Source organism: Falco biarmicus, chromosome 11 (genome assembly GCF_023638135.1).
Source record: "Falco biarmicus isolate bFalBia1 chromosome 11, bFalBia1.pri, whole genome shotgun sequence".
Taxonomy (NCBI): Eukaryota; Metazoa; Chordata; class Aves; order Falconiformes; family Falconidae; genus Falco; species Falco biarmicus.
The window spans coordinates 26,649,222-26,674,159 of NC_079298.1; the positions used below are offsets into that span (position 1 = coordinate 26,649,222).

At 35.7% G+C, this 24,938-nt stretch overlaps 1 protein-coding gene and 1 long non-coding RNA gene across 11 annotated transcripts in view; one reads left to right on the plus strand and one right to left on the minus strand.

Moving 5' to 3' along the window:
- KCNT2 (potassium sodium-activated channel subfamily T member 2) overlaps nucleotides 1-24,938 on the plus strand; it is a 151,189-nt gene that overhangs the window by 50,764 nt on the left and 75,487 nt on the right. For 7 of the 8 annotated variants that reach the window (XM_056355486.1, XM_056355487.1, XM_056355480.1 and 4 more), the window contains 4 exons: nucleotides 1,854-1,928; nucleotides 2,435-2,518; nucleotides 3,108-3,202; nucleotides 23,390-23,570. In XM_056355486.1, the coding sequence (XP_056211461.1) occupies nucleotides 1,854-1,928; nucleotides 2,435-2,518; nucleotides 3,108-3,202; nucleotides 23,390-23,570 (435 nt within the window). Of the gene's footprint in view, nucleotides 1-1,853; nucleotides 1,929-2,434; nucleotides 2,519-3,107; nucleotides 3,203-15,022; nucleotides 15,109-16,476; nucleotides 16,659-23,389; nucleotides 23,571-24,938 lie in introns of those variants that run through there. The other variant, XM_056355485.1, reaches the window with a different exon arrangement.
- The window catches only part of LOC130156741 (uncharacterized), a 52,309-nt gene continuing 50,863 nt past the window's right edge, over nucleotides 23,493-24,938 (minus strand). For 2 of the 3 annotated variants that reach the window (XR_008824588.1, XR_008824586.1), the window contains exon 6: nucleotides 23,493-23,605. This is a non-coding gene — a long non-coding RNA (uncharacterized LOC130156741). The remainder of the gene's footprint in view (nucleotides 23,606-24,938) is intronic. The other variant, XR_008824587.1, reaches the window with a different exon arrangement.

The following is a 24,938-nucleotide window of genomic DNA, read 5'->3' on the forward strand; positions in this document are numbered from 1 at the left end:
TTACTCAAGTATGTCTAACTCCCACCAAGTACAATTACATGGAAGACAATAATCCCTGCCCCATAGGTACAATGGCTTCCAGATGTGAAAAGTTAAAAACAGAAAAAGAGTTTTATATGCTATAACACTTGTATTTAATATTCAGTGGTTATATCAGATGGTTATTTGAACAGGAAAGATTAAGATGCCCTTGCAACTGAAAATATAATGCTGTACTGCACATTTTTTCAATATTGCCATGATATATACTACATTGTTATTGCATCACCTGTAATAATCTTGATATACAGAATTACTAAAGCCGTAAGTCACTGAATTTTAAATACCTTCTTTTTTAAATGTATGCATTTTCATCCCAACATTTAGTCATTCACAGTCACTGCTCAGTTGTGGAAAAGAAGTAGTATTATCCCCATCCTGTAGCTAGCAGTAAGCAGATTAAAAAGATCAGTACCACTTTTGTTGAAATATGTGGGAAGGACGCTGATTTAAATGTAAGCAGGTTCAAGTTCCAAAAAGCCTTGAAATGTAAGGAAGTGGTTGTGGCAGAAATACAGAACTTTGGTCTTGTAGTCCTAATTCAAATACTACACGCTAGATTGTCTTCCTTACTTCTTTTTCCAAAACAATAGGGAAAGAGAAAATGTAACGTAAAGATGAAAGAAGACAAATGCAAAGAAAGGACTTGGTCTACTAATTTTTCTGTAATTTCACTTCATTCCTCTTCTTAATACTTATTTCTTAATAAGTTAAGATCTTGCAGAATTAGAATTAATAGAAGAAATATCCAGACCTTTGTGACTAACATGCAGAGGCTAATGAAACAAAATTAGGAGAAAATGAGCTGGTATTTTTTCTTTGGAAAATAGAACGTATTTGCATTCCTCCTCTGTTTTATGTTTTGCCACGAAGTTCTATCAGAAGGATGTACAGAGAGTGCCTCATCATTCATAACAAACATTAGTATAGACTATAATAGGACAGCCACCTGTCCATAGAGTAATCAAAACAGTTGATTTGATGGTAAAATCTTCTGAGCAGGTCATGTCCTTTGGATAAGCAACTCTTAGGCTGTATTAGGGCTTTGTCTCTAGTTTTTAGACACTCTTAAGACAATAAACATTAAGGTAAGGAAAGCTTTGGCACCATCACAAGCTATAGCATTGCAATGCAGGATTTTAAATATTTAGAGTCTTCTAAGAAAAAGAAGTAGAAATAGTTGTAGGTAAAAGAATTTGCCAGCAAGGCAGTCTGCTACTTGTATGAAGAGTCACTGGAAAACGAGAGTTATTAAACAGATAAATTCCTTAGGACAGGAACTTCTTATCTGTGTGTAAGTCTGCATGTAAAAATGAAAGTAAACTAACCTTTGAAGAACAAAAAAGCAGAGATAAGGTGTCTGTGTATGATTCCAAGGTACCTAAAAATGCAATAGTAGAAAACAGGAGCATATTATTCTCTGAGATAAATGCATGTCCTCATTAGCTGAGAGAATGAGTTGACTAGTTAATGCAATTAAAAATCTTCATTTGAGCTATGTTACTAACTAGGTCATAGCAAGGAAGTATATGGTCATATGGAAATAGAGACCTGCTCTAGTGAAAATACAGGTTTAAAATTACATATTTTTACCTGTGCAGTACATTATGATAAACAGGAGATAAATAGGCCAGAGTGGCCTGTATTCTATATTCACTTTTGACGTATGTGTTTAAGTCTGAGATGAATGGTCTTTCTGAAATTCAGCTAGTGGGAGAGACTCCCTATGTGACATTGGAATATCACAAATATTTCTCATCAGAACTATACGTAAGCCTACTGTGACATGATGGGTTTTTTTCTTTTCATTGAAGGGAAATATCTGGGAACAAATCCTGAGAATACCCTTTCTCCTGGAAATAATTAATGCTGTCCCTTTCATCATCACGGTAATCATATTTGAATTAATACATTTGCACATTGCACTTTCATAGCTGCCAAATACTTTTAATTTTTATTGAAGTAAATTTGAACCATATATGGATGACAGATTTGTGTCTGTGGGAACAGAAATCTGTCAACAAGAAGAAGAAGATAGTTAGCTACATGAATGAAGTAATAATACAGATCAGTTTCCCCTTCCTCCCCAATAGGGGATAAATAAAAACAAAACCTTCTAAGTCAAACTACAACACAATTAATAAAATAGACTAGCTAGATAAAAAAATCTAAGAATATCTGGTGTCTGCAATGAAAATTGACTGTGCTTATTTTATCAAATTATCTTACATACAGTTAATCACAAAGGAAGAAAAAATATTATTTAAAGCCATATCTCACATTAGAAACACGTTAATAATAAGTATTTTTCCCAAGTGTTTCATTGCTGCTTGAATAGAAAAGCTCTGTCCTTGAATAGAAAAGCGTTTAACAAATTTGTTAATTTTTCTTTCAGATTTTCTGGCCAGTCCTAAGAAACCTGTTTATTCCTGTATTTTTAAATTGTTGGCTGGCAAAGCATGCTTTAGAGAATATGATTGTAAGTATGAAAAAGGAAATAACTATTTTTGACTTTCTATTTTTTTAGTATATTGTCTTTAGTAGGATTTTCACAGTGCAGTACACCGTCCAGATTTAATAGACAGCTAACTAGATGTGTATTTAGATGATACAAATGGTCAAGCATTGCTAAACTTCTTTCTGCATTACAATTATCAAAAATTAAGACATCAAGTGAAATCTCAATTAGTAGAAATTGTTACTGTGCCAACAGGGAAAGTTGGAATAGCTAATTCTTTTGCTGCTCTTCCATTCATATACAATTGCAGGGGACTCAACTGCTATGCCTTAATTGGTCCTTGCAGCCTGTAATTTGTAAGTTAGACATAAGCAGACAGACCTTAGGGCAGCTTCCAATAGTATCAGGCTTGTGCAAGGATGAACAAAGAACTAGTTAAATAATCACAGAATCACAGCTGGCTCTTTCACAGACTTCTATATGATCAGCAAATTCTAGAGTGGTTTTGAATGACTGCATTTTATCAAGGCACTATATAATTCTTCTATAGAATCAGCTCATGCCTTATTAATTGAAAACAAAATATAACACCTATTTTCCATTAATATAGAATGATCTTCACAGAGCCATCCAGCGCACACAGTCTGCAATGTTTAACCAGGTCCTCATTTTAATATCTACCTTACTGTGTCTTATCTTCACTTGGTAAGTGGCCAACCCCCCATTGTTTTTATTATATATTGGCTTTTCTTCCTTTACTACATGGTGATAAAACAGGCATTGTGCAAATCATGCATTGAAATATAAAGAGTAATGTACTTGAAATGAAAGTGTTAACTAGTACCTGGTACTGCTGGGGTCCTGACACACTGGGTTTGGAAACAGAACTGCATGCATGGGAAAGGGAATCATTCTCAGCCTAAGGAAGGAAGTACAGATGATGAAAAAACACGGGAGAAAGGAGGAAATTTACATGCACACCAAGAAAGCAATCTCAGCAGAAAAGGCACTCAGATTCGAAGAGTACTAAGGTCACCTTCCTCTGACTGATAGGCCAGACAGAGAAAAATATGCAAGATCGCTCTGGTGACCAAGTCAGGTTCACAAAGGGACTTTGGGGACAGCTGTTAATAATCTAGATTCCAGAAAATGTAGGTTTTATTTATCTAGGTTACAGAAAGTAGTGGATAGTAGATTAAATGCGTTACTCTGAGTAACTTTTTTTGCTGCAAAACCTGGAAAACTTAAAATTGATGGGAGTTTGGGAAACATTAAGGAAAACATTTTGAGGGCATTAAATGTAAACGTACTTGGTTAATGGAATCCATGAGCTACATGCTACTGGAGGCTAGGAAAAGATCCACAGGAAACACCACCTGATTGCTCCGTTTTTGTTGTATGCCTTAGGGATCTGCTGTTGACCAGGGCTGGAGACAGATAAAGTAGACTACATGAGTCTTTGGTCTCTGGTAGTATGGAGTATGGTCATGCTTATGTCTGTGTAAATGCACAGTGGTTGTAATGTAACTTGGTAGCTTACTTAACATACAGAATTTTCTGAGCAGTAGTGTCTGAGAAGTGAGTATCATGTCTGGGAGAGAAAAAAAAAATAGAGGAAGAATGTGTATGTTACAAGAGAGTGCAGAAAGGGGCAGTGAAGAGAGATGCTGCTGTGTGGAAAGGCTGAACCACCTCTATGCATGTGGCCAGACAGGCTGCCTTTGGGTCAGCACACTTGTAAAGTTTGCTTTGTCATTTTGAAGACACTGTGATTTTCTGTTACTTTATTTCTCTAGCTTGTTTTTCTGATAGCCACTGTTACATGCTGCCAAATGTTTTTGGTAATAAACAAATAATGGCTTTTTCCAGTCTTGTCCCTTTGGGTCCTTTATTCAAGAGGAGTTGTTTGTTCTAGCTAGTGGCTAACCAAATGGTCTGATTTTACTCTTTGTCTTATGGCCTCACAACTGCATAATGACAAATGCTGCAAGTTCTAAACAATAACGAATTTACCTGGGATTAAATTTGGTATTATGGCCCTTTGAGAGGAAATTTTATATGAATAAGGACTACAATACTTGAACCAGAATGCATAACATTCTATCGCTGTAGCATTTGGACATTTTTAATTGGGTCTAATTTTGCTTTTTTTTTTTTTACAATAAAAAGTGCTCTGTAGTAAATGCGCCTTACCTTTTTTCACTAACCTACTTCAATATTTTACTGAACTGCTGCAAAAAAGCTGTATCTAGTTCTCACTGAAGTAAGCTAGTTAACAAGATTGTTTCCTAAGAACTCACTGTGATGATCCCTGGTTGAATGAGGCATAGAAGCTGCAGCTGAACAGAAAGAACATCATGCTCACCACCAGGCATTTTGATAACTGACAGTAAACATGCAGAAAATGGCAAGCTCACCTACAGTAATTATGTCTGGTCTCAACAGCCACAGATACCAGCTCGTATTAAATACTGACCTAACATTGACCCTTCTAGACTGCAAAATAAGCTAAATAGGGTGAAAACACCCTGTAATGCAATAACGAAGGAAATCAAGGAGTTTTGGAATTATAAAAACAGTTGTTCAAGCATCTGCAGCTTGCCTAAGCCAGAGTTCTGTTCAGGCAATTGTTACTATTGCTTACATGAACACACATAGTAGCATTTTTACAGTTTTTTACCCAGCTATGTATGATTTTATATTACAGAGTATATGTTTAAAAAAAATCTAAAAATTTCTCTATAAACAGTCAAAATTCTTAGCTTAATCTTTTTTATTATGTTGTGTGTATGGGGAATTTGAGACAGTGTTTCATTTTAAGAGACATCATTTAGAGCTTACATGAGTTTCTTCGTGCTGAAAGAGGAGCAAAGTCCATTTCCAGAATCTGTCCACTTAAGGATGGCTTTCACCAGGTTGATCTTTCGCATTTTCTGCAACAGCAAGGAGTAACAAAGTGCATTCCCCCCAAATACGTACGGGAGCCAGCACTAGACTTATCCATACATGTAATGGAGCACAACACAAAAAAATTCTGAGCTAGCACTGGTCTGGTTTCATAATTACGTGTTGGTTACATTTAGAGATACTACCTTGGTCAGTGAAGTACCATAGCTTCAGTAATGTAAAATTAATAAGCCTAGATCAGTAGCTTGAATACAGTGCTTACACTTTCAAAGCACTTTCCCATTAGAGATATTCAGTACCATGGGGACATGCTCCTGGTGTGCTTTTGGCACCACTGATAACTGCCCTCACTGTGTCCCCCTCTGACCAATGACTTTCAGTCACTGTATGGATTAAATTGTAATACCACAGCCTCTCTTAGTTGTGGTTGACAGGCTTGCTTTTACCATCTGCTTCAATAGAAACATTGGCTTCTCAGCACTTCTGAAGTCAATATAATTTTACAACATAGGGTCCTTTTCAAAACCATGCTTTTTTGTCAGACACATAGAAAGGGTTGGCATGTAGCTTCATATGGGCATTACACCATTTTATAAGAAGTCCAAGATGGTATGAAGGACAGAAAGACTGTTCTTTCTACTTCCGTTTTTTATTGGTTCAGTTAGACTGGTGCACCGAGAAAGTGCTTTCTTACTGGTTCGAGACCGAAACCTTTGTAAGACTTTTGATGGTCATTGCTGTGAGAAGGTGTAAAACAAATAAATGCTGAAACATATCTACTTTCCAGTGATTAGTTCGTATCTAGAATATATGCTCCTTAATCAACTTTTCAGAATTTTAGGTATATTTTGAACATATTTAAAAGCAGTTTTTTGCTGAGGTGTGAGATTCTTTCTTTACTTCCATGTACGACAACAGAAACCTGTAGTTCTGCATGGAGTACAAAACAGCTGGATATGTACAAGCATATTGGAGCTGACATGTCTCCACTGAAATTTCGGAAAGTACAGTTTTGCTGCAGAATGTATATTGTAGGATCTTTTCTGAAAGTTTGTGTGTTTATAGAGTAAGAGGGTATTTATATCAGAAGACACTTATGTCTGATCTTTGTATGGGTGCAAGTTCAGTGAGTAGGAATGTGCATCTGCCATCTATCTGTCTAGCCAGAGCTTAAATTATGCTCTCTCAAATGTGGAAGAACTGTTTAGTCTCAGTCACTTAGAAGTGCCTCAGCACAGCCAGGATCCTGGGAAAGAACCTGGCTGGACCTCCTGGTCTCTCCTGATAGTTTACAACGGAGGGAGAAAATTTGGTATTTCTAAGCCTAGTACATTTCTACTTCTACTTGTTCTTCTAATGTGTAGCCAGCAGCATTGCATTTGTTACCATTTGACTGGTGATCTTTCTCAACGGAAGTTTTCTTTAAAGATCAGTTTGAGGGATCTATCTTATGCATCATAGCTGCTATAAAATGGTGTATTATAGAAAACTGTTAAAAAAATTATAAATGCATATAAAGGAGCTCCTCAACTTTCCTTCTGTCTGCATATAATAAGTATTTTCAGAATACCTTCTACCATAGCAAGCAGAAAATCCACATAAAATTTATTTAATTCTGCCTCATGCATCATCAGCAAACCTGTCAGTTACATATCCACAACAGAATGTTACAAGTGGTGGTTACACCTGTAGATGCATTACAACTTAAGGCTTATAACTCAGGTGCAAGCTTTCAGATGAAAAGTTGAAAAAAATAAATTATCTAATGTTTACAGCTAATTGGCTGATCTCACAGTTCTTAGAGATCATTATTCAAGCTCTTCTTTGCACTCAATATAGTGGGAAAAGGCTCCTTCTGTATTTTTGTATATAGTTCAACGTTATTACAGAATAAACAGTAATCACATAATAAATTTTTTGTCTATTCCACTCCTTGATTTTTGATGATAATTGTGTATGGATCTGGGAGTAGAACTCATATGCAGAACAATAAATTCATAAGACCAACTCCGTGTATCTGTAGTTTACAGATTATATACCAGGATATTTTTTCTCTTTTCTTCTGATTTCAAAGACAGATTAAGCTATCCAATAATTTTTCCTTCTTTAAATACCTCAGAGGCCTCCTAACCAGAGCAATTGTATATATACTGAAAGAGGTATACAGACTGTTCAGCAATCTCTGTTGATAGAGTTTTAGTGAAAGTTACAGACCTAGTCAAAGTATATGTTGTGTCATTTAGCTAATGGATGTTTGCACTTGTTTGTCAAATGGAATACTGATTATTTCTGTAAACTGTACAAGAAGAAAAATGACACTGAATGACTATTTCAGGCATCTTTCTGTGACACAGTGAATCATCTATTAAGACTTATTTTGCTTTTTAAGTCAGTGTTACTCATATATCACCAGTGTAGAATGATTAGCTTGTGAAAAAGGTGGCTACAAACTGAGATGGACGTTTATTTTTTTCATACTGAAGACTAAGAAACCTGCACAGACTTTGCTTGTGTCTTCTTTGAAAGCTCACTGAGGTCAGTCTTAACATTTTTTACCCTTCGGTGCTTTCAACATCAGAAAATTAGGATTTTTCCATACACTGATTTACAGAATAAACATAGTATGCCAGTACTGTAGCCTCAATGTCAATTACACAATCAAAATTCTCATCTGGAGGGAACAGTGTAAGTTCCTTGTAAGGATGAAAACAAATCCAGACAACAGTCTAGTCCAAACAAGACAAACTAATACCTTCAGATCTGGAACACTTAGGTTACAGAAAAAACCCAACCAAACAAAAAAGGATCAATCCACATAAGGTTAGTCAAAATAAGTCATCTCAGTACTCTGGTTCCCTTTATTATCAATAAGTAGAGGCAGACACCTTAGAGGGTAATGCAGATGCGAAGGGAACTTAATCACCACATGGAGGTCTGTGCTTCTCTGCCCTTCTGTGTTGATTATATCAGGAGCCTACAATGGCAGTTCTCCAAGAAAGATGCCTAGCATTAAGTAGGATGAACTTGAGGAGTGTTGGTGGATTACATAATGTAGAATAAAATGTGTTTTTTGGGTCTACAGTTCTTTCTGTAATGTTATGTTTTGTTCTACAGCACTCTCAGTGCTCGGGCCCAGTCTCAGTTTGATTTAAAGAGATTTTCTGCGTTCAAAAAGAGCACAAAAATAAACTGTAGTTCTGTAGTTTAGTTTGATAAGATCCAATTATTCTGAAGTGGTAAAAGCACATGAAGTCTCAGGCTCTAATGGACTAAACAGGAGTTGCAGAACTTAAATCCCAGAATATGATAGAACATTAATTGAAAACTCTTAAGTAACTGTAAATAATACAAAATAAATTATTCAAATTTTTTTAAAAAAATCCCACAAGGTATTAAAATAATAGTGCTTGTGCTTTTCTTTCTTTGAAATAAAGCAAATCTGTCAGGAACTTGCTTGTTTCAAACAAGGGATCTCTGTATTTTCTGTTTTGAAATATTCCTATACAGTGCTCTTCAAACATAAACAAATCTAGAAGTAGGCCAGGTAGCACCTTGTAAATCCATTGTTTTCAACTTCCACCCTACTCTTGTCCTACTTCTTGATTGCTGGGATCGAGGCAGTGTGTAAGGGTAGTTTTCCTGTGGGTCAGTACCATTAGAACTGAAGTCTGCTTCGGGCAGTACCTTAACTCTTCCTTACGTGATGAAACAATGAAAAGGCTGTGCAGCCTCCAGAACGTCAATAACAAAGCATTTCTTAAAATACCCATTTGTCATTTGCAAACAAATAATCTATCAATTCGATTAGACTTTATCTGAAATATCGCTTTCTGGGAAAAGCTGTGTGCATCACCTCAAGGACAACATTTTCATCAGCTTTTGGAGGAGAAAAACACTGTACAGTATATTTCTTGGGTATAGAAATTTCTGAGGTGGCTTTGCTAAAATCTGCTGTATGGGACGCATGTGAGAACAGAGGCTTGCCGCAAATAGTTGTCAATCTAGATTATTTATGTTAAACACAAATTCAGATAGAATTCTTGCTGTTTCTAATGGAATACGGACTTACGGGTTGGGCCACGCCTTTTTTACCTTTGCTAGCACGGGGGACCATTTGCTTACATCTGCATTACTAGTGCTTAAGGGCCAAAGCCTTTGAGAAGGCACAATGAGAATGAAAAATTACAATGAGAAAATGCAATAAAACCCCAAACTTGTTTATTGGATTAAGGCTTTTGCACATTTTTAGGCAACTGTTGTATTGTCACAACAAAGAAATATTACCATGTATAAATTTATTTTCTTTCTTTCCCCTTTGGTGGATACCATGGTAATTGTTATAACACATTTGTAAAAATATTTTTACGTGTGTAAGTTCAAGAGTTCAGATCTTAAAAAAGCATATGGGTGATTAGAGCTGTTAAGAATGCTGCTTAAAGAGGACATGGACTTAGGCAACTGAAAAATTGGTTAGTTGTTTGTGAGAGGCAGAACAGAAGTGTTTATTGTAGGGAGAGCAGAAGTAGTGAAGCCCAATCAGAAGTCTTTTTGGCTACCCATCAAACATGGTTTCTATGGAAACCTAGGTAATTATACAGTGATTTTCATGCTATTTTAGTTATGAATTTGGTAGTGACATAATATTTCCTTTGTTAATCTTTTTAGATGATTCTCCATATTTCTAAAATAATTAGGTCAGCATCTTTCCCATGTGACAAGCAGGGAATTCTTTGTGTAACTGATGTAATGGAACATTTAAAACTAGACACTGACACTGGTGAAATTAACAATAATTCCAATAGTCTATTTATTGTGGTCTGTGGAAGAAAGTCAAAGGTTAGCGAGTTCAATCTAAATTATCTTCTGGCTGTGACAGATACATTTGTAGTCATCTTGTCGTCTTCTGAAAATAAAAAATAATCAGAAAGACACAATGGTAGCTCAGAAAGCTACACTTCATAAAACCTCTATAAAATGGAGTGTCAACATCATATTATTTATAAACAAATCCTTCTATTTTTTAGAAATAGAAATTTTAGAAATTTTTTAGAAATCTAAATATTAAATTAAGGAAGTAAACAATATGATTGAGAGATTTCTGTTGTTTTATTGCACCCTGGAAGATGAGTCGGAGCTTCAGGTACTTGTAATATTTTCAAGTTACAATCAAAGCTGTGCTGATTTTCTAGCACAGGTTGTGGATCATTTATTAACCTGAAAATCGTTAGTTCCAGACTAAATTTAAGATAAAGGTGAGCAAAGTTAAAGTTCAATAAATTTGAAAGACAACATAAATTTATCCACATTTTCTGTTCTCTATTGTTGTACCACACAATATTTTAATATTTTGTATGAGTAAATCACCCATCAGCAATTAATGCAATGGAAATGTCACAGTCTAGTAGTGTGTTCTTTAAATCAGTATTATTAATTGATACTAGGAAGAATTTTCAGCACGGCTTGCAAGACTTTTACTCTTGGTGGGAGTTAGACATTTAATTACTTGCCATTCTGAAAGTTCCAGCCTCTATCTTGTGAATCATTTGTGATCAGTCTCTTCTAATAATCTTTTCTGCTATGTGAAGGTACTGAAAATTCAGTCATCAGAATATGCATTTTTAAGTAACGTGTAAAAATAGATTCAAAACCAAACTCCTGCCCAATAAGGAGATAAAATGTCTCTCAAGTTCTTTCCCAATATTTTCCCCGTAAGTTTCACATGATGTAAAAATGTGTCTCAGATAACAAATGCTGCTAATATTCAGAATAATCTTGACAAGTTTTCTTTGAAGATGCACTGAGAATATTTGGGATACAAATTATTTTACACAAAATATTATGCATTCTGAATATGCCATTGGGCGAAGAATTTTTTGACCTTTATTATCATATCTTGTAAAACAGTAATAATATTTCCAGATACCATGACAAGTAAAGGTTGTTCTGGAAGTAAAGGCCAATTACCGTTATGAAAAGAGGAAAAAAGGTAAATTATTTTGAGTCATATAGCACTTGGACTGTTAGAAATACAATGCTAAAAGACTACATCTCCATAGCATCTTTTCATTGGGAATTATATTTTGAATTCTGTGGGAGATAAATAAAATCAAGCTGCTACCACTATTAACTAATCATGGCTTGCCAGCATGTGTAAAGCAACACATAAAATTCCTCAAAGTTAATCTAAATGCAATCTTGTCCTTGTTCATCTGCAAGAGCATACCACAAGATAGAGTGACTTTAAGGAATATGTAAAGTTTTAGTAAAGTTAACAATTAAATTAGTAAAGCCTGCTTTAATTTTCTGTGTCACACTGGTGTACATAAGGACAGAACTAGGGCCACAAAATATAATTCTGTAATTGTCATGTGAACCCCATGATGTAATAAAGGGCGATTTATTGAAAATCTGGAAGTGATTATCCAAATAGCATGAACAAATAAGATGTCAAAGAGAAATAGAATGCCATATTTCATTACAAAATCATCAATTACCATATTTTAATGCGTGCAATATGCGTTTGAGATCTGTCTTCAGAAGTATCAGTACTTGAAAAAGATCCAAAGAAAAAATGCAGTCAGGGAAAAGGTTTTGGGGGTTGAGACAAAGGGATCTATGGAGGTAAACACAGCAGGCATGCAAAGGGATGCAAATTAGGATGTGGGTTCTCTAGTAAGCTTTCCATTGGTTTATAAACATACATGCACACATACACCTGCTGCTGAATCACAGGCTTGTAAGTAGATACCTTGTGTGAAAATGTAGATGTTACATATGCCAAATATGCATGTTACTTTCAGAACAGAGGTGACAAGAATAACTTTGCTAAAATAAAATGCTAGAATAAAAGTTGATCTGGAATACAACCAGAATCTTCAGGCTGTGAAATACTGTATCATCATATGGGTAAAAGAAATCTTAGGTTTTGCTTTGGTTTTGCGAGGACTTCAATAAAAGCAGGTATTCTCCTTAAAGGGGCAATTTGTTATATAGAGTAAGTATTAAAAACCTCTGTCTTCCATCTCCTTTATTACATGAAGGCATTGTATTTGCACTTTGCAGTAAAAACAAAATCCCGATAGTTGCATGCTGTCTTTCAGAATGTTATATCATTTTAGGCAGCAGCAAATAGAATGCCATGTGTAACAACAGATGACTAATTATGTTGAAGATGCTACTTCACCATTTAAAATTCAATGCCTGGCAGCAAACCATCATTACTCACAATTCCTGGCTCAGAAATGAAGTTGTCGTTAGCATCCAGACGTTTAAAAAAAAAAAAAAGTATCTTTCATTGACTGATTCATTAGGCTGACAAACTATTTATTTTACTTTACTAAAATTTGGTGTTTATGGTGCTTTACACTAACAAATTTAACTGTATTATTAGATGCCATCGGTTACTCTGGTTCTCTGATGAGCAGTAACTCATTATGGTGATTTGTGATCAATATAGTTCTTTAGTGATTTCTTCACTTATATTGTCCATTTCATATTTCAACTGTATTTTAAGGGTGTGAAGTTTAGCAAAGTTAGAATTTCTCATATCAGAAAGTACAGTTTAAAAAGATAGTGATACAACTTTGGGCATACTAACAGAAGCTGGCACCAGCTACCAGAAATTAGTCACTTACACTCTGTTTGTATTAGGCATAACTTTATGGAATATTGAAGGGACATCTCAGAGGCTTTGGCAGAACTAGGGATGTGATATGAGGTGATCTAAAAGAAGACAGATGCTAGTGCATTTACAATGGATTTTAAAAGTCAAAAATTCTCATTTTTCTCTTCTGTATACTAGGTATTCCATTAGAAGTTGCTGTAATGTTTAGGCAGATGTTTTTTAAAGAGGTGAAGATGAGAGGTGTAGGCAGACATCCAACATAATATCATGTTTGGGCGAAAAACAAATACATGTAAAATTTAAATGTCCATGGATTCCTTGAATTCACCTGTGTGTGATATTTTTTGCATTTGCAATAGATGGAAAAAAGCAAGCAAAACATGCCAGGGATGTCATGTACCAGAGTCACTTACTGAGCTTAAGTAAAGGAAGCGAAGAATAAAAAGTATGGTTCATTACAAAAATGTTACTTGTAAACTCAATCTCTGAAAATTTCTCCTGGACTTCAATGAAAGTCTTTACCATAACATACAAGTCTGTCAATCATGTGACCTAGTCACAAAAATTAAATGTCAGCTTGATGTCAAGGAGTGTTAAAAGTTTAATCTCTAAATGGTATCTTATCTCCAATAAATTTGTATTTCTAGCACTGTTAACAGATACTGCTTTCCATTCCCCCTCTCCCCCACAAAGCAGAAGTCTGTAAATAAAGACCCTTTTGGGTGTAATCCAAATAAACAGCACTCTGATTAATGAGTTCTGTACTTTGGCAATTAAAACCTTCTCCTAAAAAAAATTAAAAATACTAGTTTATATTGAGTTTTGTTACCTCTCAACCTCATTAAAATATCTAACTGTATATTTGTAAAGAAACTCAAATGTAAGCCTAAAGTTGGATATATGCTCCCATTCTTTGCAAAAACAGTTATGTTTTTTCTGTTTGTGGAAGTGGCACATTTCTGCAATATAGATGAAAAATTATATATACTGTGCATTATAGTGGAAGTGCCTGAGTCACAGAATAAGGAAGAAAAAATAATTGGTATTCATTTAGTAAACAATTAAGTACAAACCGTGGGTTGACTTTGCAGACTGAAAATTTAACAAGAGGTGTGAAATCAAATTGTTGGTTCCTTTGGGCACAGAATACCATACGTGATTCTACAGCAAAGCAGTATGTTTACTAATATATTACAAAAGGATTACGAGATCATGTGAGGGATGAGGCTATTTAAAGGTATCCAATACATTACTGTCTCCTATAATTGCATGCATTCTACTGCTTTGCTTAACTCCACAGTGTAAGAACAAAACACTTCATGGCCTTCCAATAAACTTTTGAATTACCTTTTCATATTTTCACAACATCTATTATTACTGGCCTACATTTATGATGAACCTTACTCAACTGCTGAGAACAAGCACAGGTACTTAATTTGCTTTTCAATTTAGAGTGTGTTAATATCAACAAATTAAATACAGTCCTCTGTTTTGCAAGTTTTTTATCATTAGTGATAAGCCGTGAAAACGGTCATGAAAGTATTTTATGCAAAGAAGTTAAAAATAAAATCATTAATGAGAAGGTAGAGCTTCATGTGAGCATGTATGTACATTTACTAGAATTAGATAAATACGGCAGAAAGAACGATTGTGGGTCACGTTTCAGCTGTGCTCCTTTACTCGATCTCTTTTTGTTAATTTTGCTAAAACTAAAAAAGAAAAAAAAATGCAGAAAATAAAGATTCAGGCAACTTCAAAGTGAACATGAAATACTTCATCTTGAATATTCAGAGTGGAAGTCTAATTTTAAGGTCTGTAGTGAGCATGTACTAAGTATAAAATCATACTGAATGTTCTCCATGGACTAAGCAATCGTATGCCAGACAAAACATAGAAGAGACTGAACTATATAGTGTGCTGTCAGTCATGGTGATCTTCTTCTTCCTCCCCTGCCTTCATCTTTCCAGTATTATGATCAGTAATCCTGTATTATTTACTTGAATTGGCTCCCCTCTTCACTTACACGTATGCCTGCTGTTTTTTGGTCATCCTGATACAACCCGTGCTCTTCCTTTAAATCGTGAGTATAATCAAGCACACTCCATTGAGAAGACATGTAACATTAGAGAGGATACTTCAAGGTCAGGAACTGCAGGCTTGTTTACGACAAAAATGTTTGTAATGAGACTGCAGTGTACTTAGGCTAGGAGGGACACGGAGCTGATTCACCCGGCATCAGAGAAAGTCTGTTCTTGCACCACGAGTACGCTACGCACACTGAGTTATTACTACAGGTTCTTTTAATGCAGACAGAGTATTTCAGGGGAGAATCCTTCCATACTGGTTTTGTTTATTCTTTCATTAAAAATGTGTTACTCCTCCCAGTAGAAGCAGGACACTGAATTAGAGTGTCTAATTACTTTTGCCTAATCCAATATGGCCTTTTTTTCTGTGTCAGTCCTTTCAGAAGCTTCATCCATCCAACTTGAGAATCTTTTTACTCTTCTTACCATCTCTCTCCATCACTGTCATAAAGACGAAAGAAATGGGATGTGTTTGAATTCAGTCATAGATGACGAATATGAAGCTGGATCTTCCATATCACCAGTAGCAATCTAACCAAAGGAGCAAATAATAAAAAAAAGAAAGATAAGCAGCAGTGCTTCCACAGTAGATATAACCTGATCTTAGAATTTTAAAAAATTTAGTTTCCATTTCTTTATTACTATTGGCTTCTCTTAGCCAACCTTCTATGATTCAAAAATTATTTTTTTTTTTTTTAACAAATCTGATTATTAAAATCCAAGTTTAGCATCTTTAAAATCTGTCAGGTACATAATTAAACAACTTCTGTAGTGGTAGTGGTACAATAACCAGGCTTTGGAAATTGGATATAATTTTCAATGATTTACCCCAAAACAAACTTAGGTTCAGACAGATACCCAAACACAGTCCTAGAGTTCATTAGCATTTTTTTTGAGGGTTTCTTCATATTTTTGAGGATTTTTATTAATTTTTATTATTTATGCTAAGAGGATAACTGTGGACTGCACTCTTGTCACGAGGAAATGAAATATATATATATATATACCTGGTCATAATCAATACCTCTGCCTCCAATTCCTATCCTGATTCTACATGGGTTAGTTAATTCTTACACATTTAATAAATATTTAGATAATGAGTCTTTCAATTGTTAATTCAGTTTGATCAAGGGGTTGTGGGCGGTTTGCATGACAACTGTTGCACCCTTAAGGGTGTTTCAAAACCACCTCAAGGAATGTCATGGTCCAAAGCGTAACATAGTGGGTGTATTAAATTAGAAGTCTGCATTTGAATTTTCCAGCACAGCACATATGATTTCTGAATATTATAAATAGATTACCTAATTATTCTTCCTGAGAAAGGCAAGGTATGTAGTATTACCTAATTCTGTGATGCCCTGCAGGTGCAGGGTGTCTGGTGGTTGAAGCACTGACTGCATGACTGATTTCCTGAAGAGCTGCTGGCTACTTCAGACTCCAGCTGCAGCAGGATTGATCCACTGATGTTCGAATGCCATGGCTTACTTTGTTTAACGTCAAGGCTCTGGGGAGCTCTGGGGCAAACTGAAAGCATGCAAAAATACAGGTAGTTCTTTGGACTTACAGACTGAAGGGTGCACAGACCTTTTTAGGGGAATGGGCTGAGCTGAGTGCTGCCCACAGTGGGACTCCACTTGTGCCGTCTCAATTACCAGGGTTGTTTTATTGCAGCTCCACTTCTCATTTCACAAGATGCAGCAGCAGGAGTAGAAAAGTTCTCACTCGGTTTCAACAAATATTTATAAACAGTTGGTCATTTCATAATATCCTATTCTGCTTACCAAGATGTTCTGCAGTTTCTAGAAATCACATGGCTTACTAGTGGAAGTTTATTTTTATAAGTTGAGCTTTTGCAACCATTAGCTGCATATAACATACTGATCTTTGGGGAAGGAAGATGCTTGTGTTAGGCACTATGGGTAAACAATAATGCTTATTATTAAAGCACCATAATTTAGGATAACGATACAGTTGGAATACAGAAAAAAAAGTGACCTTTCTGGCTGAAGTGACATTCAGAATTCATTTCTGACATGGTGGGATTTCTGTGCAGTGAAAGAAAGTTCTGCACCCCTACCTCAGCTTGTATTCAAAGTCCCACAGAACCAGAGAGCTTGATTCCAAGTCTGTGGATGTAATCTGAGTCCCTTCACTACCATGATTCTGAAAAAAAGGGAGAGTGTTGTATGAATATGTGCTGGTCTGTGAAAAGAAAATATTCTGGAAAAATAGAAAGATTTACATTGGACTTTCTGATAAAGTGATGTAAGTGTTGCAAAAATGTCTGAGATACGTAACATTAATTTTGTCCTTGAATATTAAGAAGCCACAATGTCCAGAAGTTGTTTTTTTTTATTTTTTGTCCAGTCAGTAAATACATTTCAGCATGATAGCAAATGTATTTCTCTACTGTCTTACTTTGAAGATACTGTAACAACCTTCGTCTTCTTTCAAGTCAGTGTTTCTCCCTCATTCCTTTCACTGTCTTGTATGCACTAACCATATTACGTCCTGGAATTCAATTATTCCCACAGCTTTAAAGCCTTCTATATGTAATTAAAGGTGCAAATTGTAATTTCTCGTTGTAATTCTTAAATTGCATATATTATACATGATACATTGTACCAGATTCTGTCATTTTAACATTTGGAAATTACACATCTACTTAGACTACTCAGTTTATTTATTTATGTATTTTTTTATTTCTATTTTAATACTGTTTATGGAAAGTTGCTTTTCCGAAAATAAATGCTTAAGAAAAAGCCCCAGATATTTTAAAAGGCCAGAGAAAGCATCACAAGGCTTGGAAAAAGTTGAAGCATTTGGTTTTTGGCAACTTAAAACCTCAGCTTCTGGGTGTTTGGGCAGGATAGACATTTTATTATTGATCAGAGTACTTTCTGATTGTCTCTTCACTCATTTATGTGCTGTAGTTTCTGCTCATTCCTTGTTCTCTTTCTTTGCCTCTTCCTCATTACTTACACAAGACTCAGAGATTCTATCAGAAAACATCAGGGGCTTAGGTCATAGGTAAGGTGGTTAGCAGCAACAGCTTCACCTTTTGTAGGACCAGACTACAGAGCTCAGCTGTGTCTCATAGGAAAAAGGTAATTAAAATTCAGAGGACATGTATTATCATTTAGAAGTCAGCATACAATATTTCTATATGTATCTTATACATATTTATATGTATATATGCTTTATATTAGTCACTGCAGTCATACCAGTATTCAGTGCAGAGTTTTCTGAAGTGTAAATTGAGCGTTTAATGGTTTGTGTGTATACTAATTCTACAAAGACAGAATTGCTTTTCCAATAGTGTCTCATTTAAAAATACAGGACAAAACTGCATCTGGCTCTACCTCAGTGTCCTAGAGAAGACTGAACACCCCACAGAGACAACTTCAGTATGAAAAACTGTTTGCCTCTGTACGAAGCAGGGCATTCTCCAGATAGAGCATTAGTCCTAACACTGTAGAGGAATGAAGGCAGTGGGTTGATTAGCATTGATAACATGCAGCTGTGGCCTCGCCGCGAAGGCTGTGGGTTGATTGACATGGATGATGTCCAGCTGTAGCGCGTTCCTGCTAAGTGGTTAAATAGCACTGGGGGTGGTGGTGGTGTGTATGTATATGTGGCTTCTGGAGGAAGGAGATACGATACAGATGGTAGAACCTGACCAATGGTACAGCCTTGTTGCAGCCTACTAGTTTGTTTGTGCTGCAGCATAACACCACTTCCATTTCAAGGACTTAAGACTGGCACTAGCTTAATATTAACATCTTTGGCAAGTAGCGAGCACCTTTTTCTACATTCAGGCAAAACCTCTATGCGTTTATTAGACTACTGAAAGATATTGCATGTCTCCCAGAGCAAGACTATAGTGTGAACTATTCTATAGCCACATTTTATTTTGGTGTGAAGATTGAGGAAGTTTCTTTAAACATCTTGGGTGAACTTTTCCAAAGCTTCATTTCCTTAAGCAGATACTTATAGCAACTATAGTGGTAAAATATGTCTCAAATGCCTGCCCGTGCGTTTCCTGGAAAGTTAATGTGGTCGTCATCTTCAGTATCTTGGTGTATTTGAATTTTACTTATAGATATTTGCTACAGTTGGTGGTCTGACAACAATTTTGCTGACTGATTGTTCATTCCATTTTTTCTCATAAAGAGAAAAAAAAATAGCTGTGATAGTAGCATCATAAAATTTTGAAATAATACAAACAGCAGTACAGAACAATGAAATAATCATATTTTTATTTATGTCTTCTAACATCACCATTCTGTGGTAGGATATGTGGAAACCTAGAGTTTTGGATGTGAGAAACTGCTGGAAACACTTACTTAATATGCAGAATGGCTATATTTCTGAGTTATTTCAAATGTAAGTTTTGTAGTGTATCAGCACTGAGCCTGTACCACAGAATAGCACCGAACACAGTAAAATTAATCCCCATTGATTTCAACATATTCATTAGGTAGTTCGTGTAGCTAGCTGATTAAAACACAACAAAGTAATTGTACAAGTTGAAGCTCAAAATTAAAGTCCAAAGAAAAAAATGCTGTTAGTTGCTGCCTAATCCTGAAGACACCTAAGCATCTCTAACTCTTGGCAGACCTCAAGAGGTTGTACCTATTAGCAATAATTTTCTCTAAAAGTAAAAAAAAAAAAATATGTAGAAATCGGACATACTTGGCAACACTGAAAAATGAAAATGCAAACCAATATAAAATAGATTATAATTAATTGCTTTTAAATAAGGATAGTTAATGTAAAGTACTTGCAAATTGCTATCCACATGGTTCTTGTTCTGTCTATTTCTATGACATGCTACCACAGCATGATAAAAATCTGACTTCATCTCAGGGGTTAATTTACTCTACAGTATTTGTTTCTATACTGCATGTAAAGACAGGCTATTTATACAAACAGTCGTTAGTGTTGGCACATAAAATACTCAAGCAAACAAAGATTCCTGGAATTAAAAAGAAATCTTCCAGGAAAACAAAGATTGAACTCTCAAAAGTTCAAATGATACCTAAACAAAACATGACTAATCTTCAGATTGCATGTTACTATCTTTACCTTTTGTTTTTCAAGTGTAGTGGTAGTAGAGTGTTTAAAATCACTTCCATTCTCAATAAGTTTGTAATAATTTTTCTGATACTACTTTTGCTTTAGCAGACCTATAGTTTGGGTTTCTGTGGGCTTTTTTAGTAGTACTAAATCTCCTCTCTGTTCAACCAATTCTGTTTTTATCTGCTATGAAAAGGCAGCCTCGCTCAATTTACAGGAAACCTAAAATTAGTAGATAAAGTGCTGAATTGGCCCTATGTTTTAATGAGCCGTTTTCTGTGTATTTATTATTACAGTCATTTATTTTCTCCACAAGAACAAGTTGGTGTGAGCACTGCCTTTGCTGAACATTCCCTTTCTGCTTGAAATCATTATGTTTGTCCAGGGATGACTAAATTAATTATTGTCTCTTCATGGGATGAAAAAGGAGGAGGAAGCACACTTCTCATAGAAGCATAGAATGGTTTGGGTTGAAAAGGACCTTAAAGATCATCAAGTTCCACCCCCCTGCCATGGGCAGGGCCACCTTCCACTAGACAAGGTTGCTCAATGACCTGGCCAACCTGACCTGGGACACTGCCAGAGATGGGGCATCCAGAGCTGCTCTGGGCAACCTGTGCCAGCGCCTCACCACCCTCACAGGGAAGAATGTCTTCCTAATATCTATTCTAAATCTACCTTCTACAAGGAGTACCCTTGAAATCTAGCCTCTATACAAGAACAAGGAGATAAAAATACCAGCATGAAATATCAAAACAGCCAAAGGATGAAATCAAAGTTACAACATATTTCATTGTGAGGAAATATGAGAAAGCAGACAAGAACACACACTGTCTGTATTGGTACATGCCGTATTTATGCATCTTTTAAAAATAATGCTGAACACTTAATTTACAAGAAAAAAGGAGTTGATACTGCTATTTATATAAAGAATTAGGTTATATTGAAAGAGATCAGAAAGTTGTGGGGAATGGAGTAACTAATGCATGTGGACAACTTTCCACTGCACTGTCTATGCAGTGTAATCAGGTAGCCCAAACAGATAGGAACATGCTATAGATGCTGACTAACATTTCTTTAGAGGCACTGATGGTGAGATTAAAGTGTAATATTCCTGGGGGAGGAGTAAAAGAGATAATATTTCACTTGGTAATTAGACTCCCAGAAGGTTGCCTCTTGAAAGTCAGTTTTTTCTGCAGTTTTGTGGTTTCTGCCTCTAGTAAAAACAAAAGGCAGAGCAGAAAAACACCCAGTAAAATTAAGACTTGGTAACTTAATTTTGGATTTATTGTTCCTTTTTTTTCAGGGTTAGGGCTTAGAGTACAATTTGGTAGAACTGCAAATGAGGTGCAAGTAATTTTGAAGAAATTAATTTTTTCAACAAATGCCTCTGCAGTATACTCCATTATTTCAAATTAGCACTGGAAAAGTATTTAGCAGAAAAACTTCCTTGTCTGAGACAAAAAGGAAGCTTCATTAGCTTAACTCCTTACAGTTCTTCTGTTAATATTTTCAGGGACAATAATATAATTATCCTCTTTGTAAAAAAAAAACAAAACAACAAAACCAAAACCAACCAAAACCCCTAAAAACTGCAACAAACCCAAGCAAAAACAAAACCAAACCAAAACAAAAAAAAACCCCAAACCTGGGAACATAGTGAAATTATGGAAGATCTAGATTACAACTCTAGTGAAAAATGTGGGACAAATTGGGTAGGAATATAAAAATATCAGTTCTGACTGAAGTATGAAGCTTATGCAAACAACGGGGGAAAAAACCCCACCCTTTTTAGAACATTTTGAGATGTGTGAAAACTACAAATGCTAGAACTGTGAAAAGGAAACTGGGAATTTGATCCATATGTTCTGGAAATGCCACTGCCCACAGCTAAATTATTTTTGGAGAACAGAACAGAGAACAGTAGAACAACTGCTAAAGCTGTTGTAAACACAGGGTCTCCCTGGTGATGCAAAGATCTCACCATGGCAGGTATTAATGGTTGACTATTACCATCTGGATACCACATGTGAAGAAGTAATCTTTGGCATGTTCTAGAATATTTACTAACAAATACGACATTATATTTCTCTTAATTCTCTGAGTAGAAATCAGTCTGTTAACTCCAAAGGGAAAAAACTGCTATTCAGGGTAGTCCACACATTGATATGCTTCATATAGGTGAATCTAATCTAAAAGCCTGAACTGATCTAATGAATTCTACTGTATGAGGGAAGATCATCTTCTAAGCTTGGGAAGCTCTTTAGCATGATACATTTTTTCAAAGTGAAATGTTTTTACAGATGTATGAAATAGCAGTAAGACCCGTGGACAGATTCGGCTAGTGCTTCTTAAAACTGAAAGCACATCATGCTGATTAAAAAGTAAATAATTACTAATTTACTTGAGCCATTTACTTGTTCACAGGAATGTGTGACTGGAAGGAATGAACTTCAATCATTTTGCTATCAAAGACAACCAGGCCTTGTATTTCTATTCTGTAATTTTAGCAAGCAGAGTCGACATACCAGTAGGCATCTTCCACTTCTACCTGAAGACTGACTCTGGACACTTACTCCTCTGACAATTCCATAGCCTGCAGTTCTCACATTCGGGTTGTTCTAGACAGAACCCATTTATACCAACATTATCCTGCTAGTATGGAACATGTACTCTCACAACTAGTTCATGCTAGTAACTCTTGCCACAGAAAGGGATGCAGACTAACCTAAAGAGCAATAGATTTAAAGAAAGCAGTATGTACATTTGCTTGGCCATTCCAGCAAACTCTCCCTGAAAAAGTTAAAATATGTTTATAAAAAATTCTGAATGGTGGCAACTATGTACCATCTGTTTTGTTCTGGTTTAGCAAGGAATTGCGTCAATCCGTGATGTTCTATATACCACCTCTCCCTCACAACAGCTACTAAAGCAAAACCTAGCAACAAAGTTGCAACTATCATATGGAAATAGTCAAGAAATGAGGTTTTTTTTATTAAAAATTACATTTGAAAGTTATATTAATAAGACACTTCTGGTGTGATACTAATTTTTACTCTTCTTTGAAAAAATGCCTTTGCAAAGTAATTAATGAATTCTGAAAATAAATAGTTATCTGCACATATAATCATCAAACTTGAACCGACCCTAAGTACAGTTTTTATTTTTCGTGTCTTTTATTCATTCTTTTCTACATAGTATTTGTGGAATTCAGCATCTGGAACGAGCAGGAAACAGATTGACTCTCTTTGACTCCCTTTATTTCTGCATAGTGACATTTTCCACTGTGGGCTTTGGGGATGTTACACCCAAGATATGGCCTTCAAAGCTGCTTGTTGTCATTATGATCTGTGTTGCTCTTGTGGTGTTGCCCATACAGGTAAATGTGGATTTTTCTTCTCTTTAGAACTGTTCCTAAAACAAAAGAATAATAACTGAAATAATTCATTGTTACTATTACTATTGCATATAAATGTCAGAAAAAATAACCATCTTCTATACCTCCTGTGTGTTTGTTGGGGTTTTTTTCTTCCCTTTTCCTTTGTCTTTTCTCCCATAGTCTAGATTTATACTAAAAAACAGAGCAGTAATAACAGTTTTCGAGTGCTGGTGAAAGCTTTCTATTCCTGTTGTGAACCACAGAGCCTTCACTTCATCCTGAGATATGGGTTTGTTATTGCTGAAGCAATTTAAAAAAACACCCAAACACAACAGTAGCCAGCACTTTCTTTATGAGTATAGCATTTCCTCTGCAGGCGCTCCGTGTTTCTAATCTTGGTTCTCCCCACTTCCTCTTACCCTTACAGCTCAGTGCTAGCTTGAAAAAAATCTCATTAAATCTGCAACTCAAGCAAATTGGGTTCACAGCTGTGTATGTCAGTACACATACACAGACACACAGACAGAGCCAACAGCACAGCTAGGAATTTTTTATGGCTACTTAAGTTTAGGACCTCTAACAATTTCAACAAGAAAAGGATGATTTAGGAAAATCCAAGTTTTTCAAGGCATGGATCAGTTGCATTAAATTTGTTACCAGACTTTTCCTAGCTCATTAGGTTAAGACTTGCTGGTAGAAACCCTGGGATTGTGTAGGAAACCCTGCCAAGATGTTAACTGTTCCACACTGGGTCCTGCCACAAAAAGGGGGTGTGGAAGACTTTGTGCAGGGTTATCAAAGCTGATAGTAGACTTGCTAGACCATGAAGCTCCGAAGTTTCCCACACAGCCATAGTTTTGAGACTCTGCTTCTTTGACAGTGAACTAAAGCTCACTGTAGCGAACACAGAAGCCCTGAGAGGTTGCAAGCTCAAGATTTCAGCATTAGTTTTCTTGAAATTATTTGAACATTTTAATTATACCTAAATATTTGATCTTTGCATACACAGAGATATACACTATCACAGTTATATTCACACTCAGTGGAAATCTAATGACAATAATACATGCTTTGTTTAAAAAAATTGGAATTTTCCAGGAAATAGAGATTATATCTTTCAGGTGGTTCTGACATAGACTTCAGACGTAAGAGCTATGCATTACCAGTAAACACCTGGAATCTACTGCCCTTTCAAATAAATTTACCAATTATTAGCTACTTTATTTTATAGCTTTGTAGTGATAATGGGGCTTCATATATTTTCCATACACAGAATGTGGGAGGCATTCTCTCCTCAGCTTTTGCCCTGCTAAGATGAAATAAATTATTATTCACAATTCAGTCTCTCTGTCAGTTGAATGCGGATGA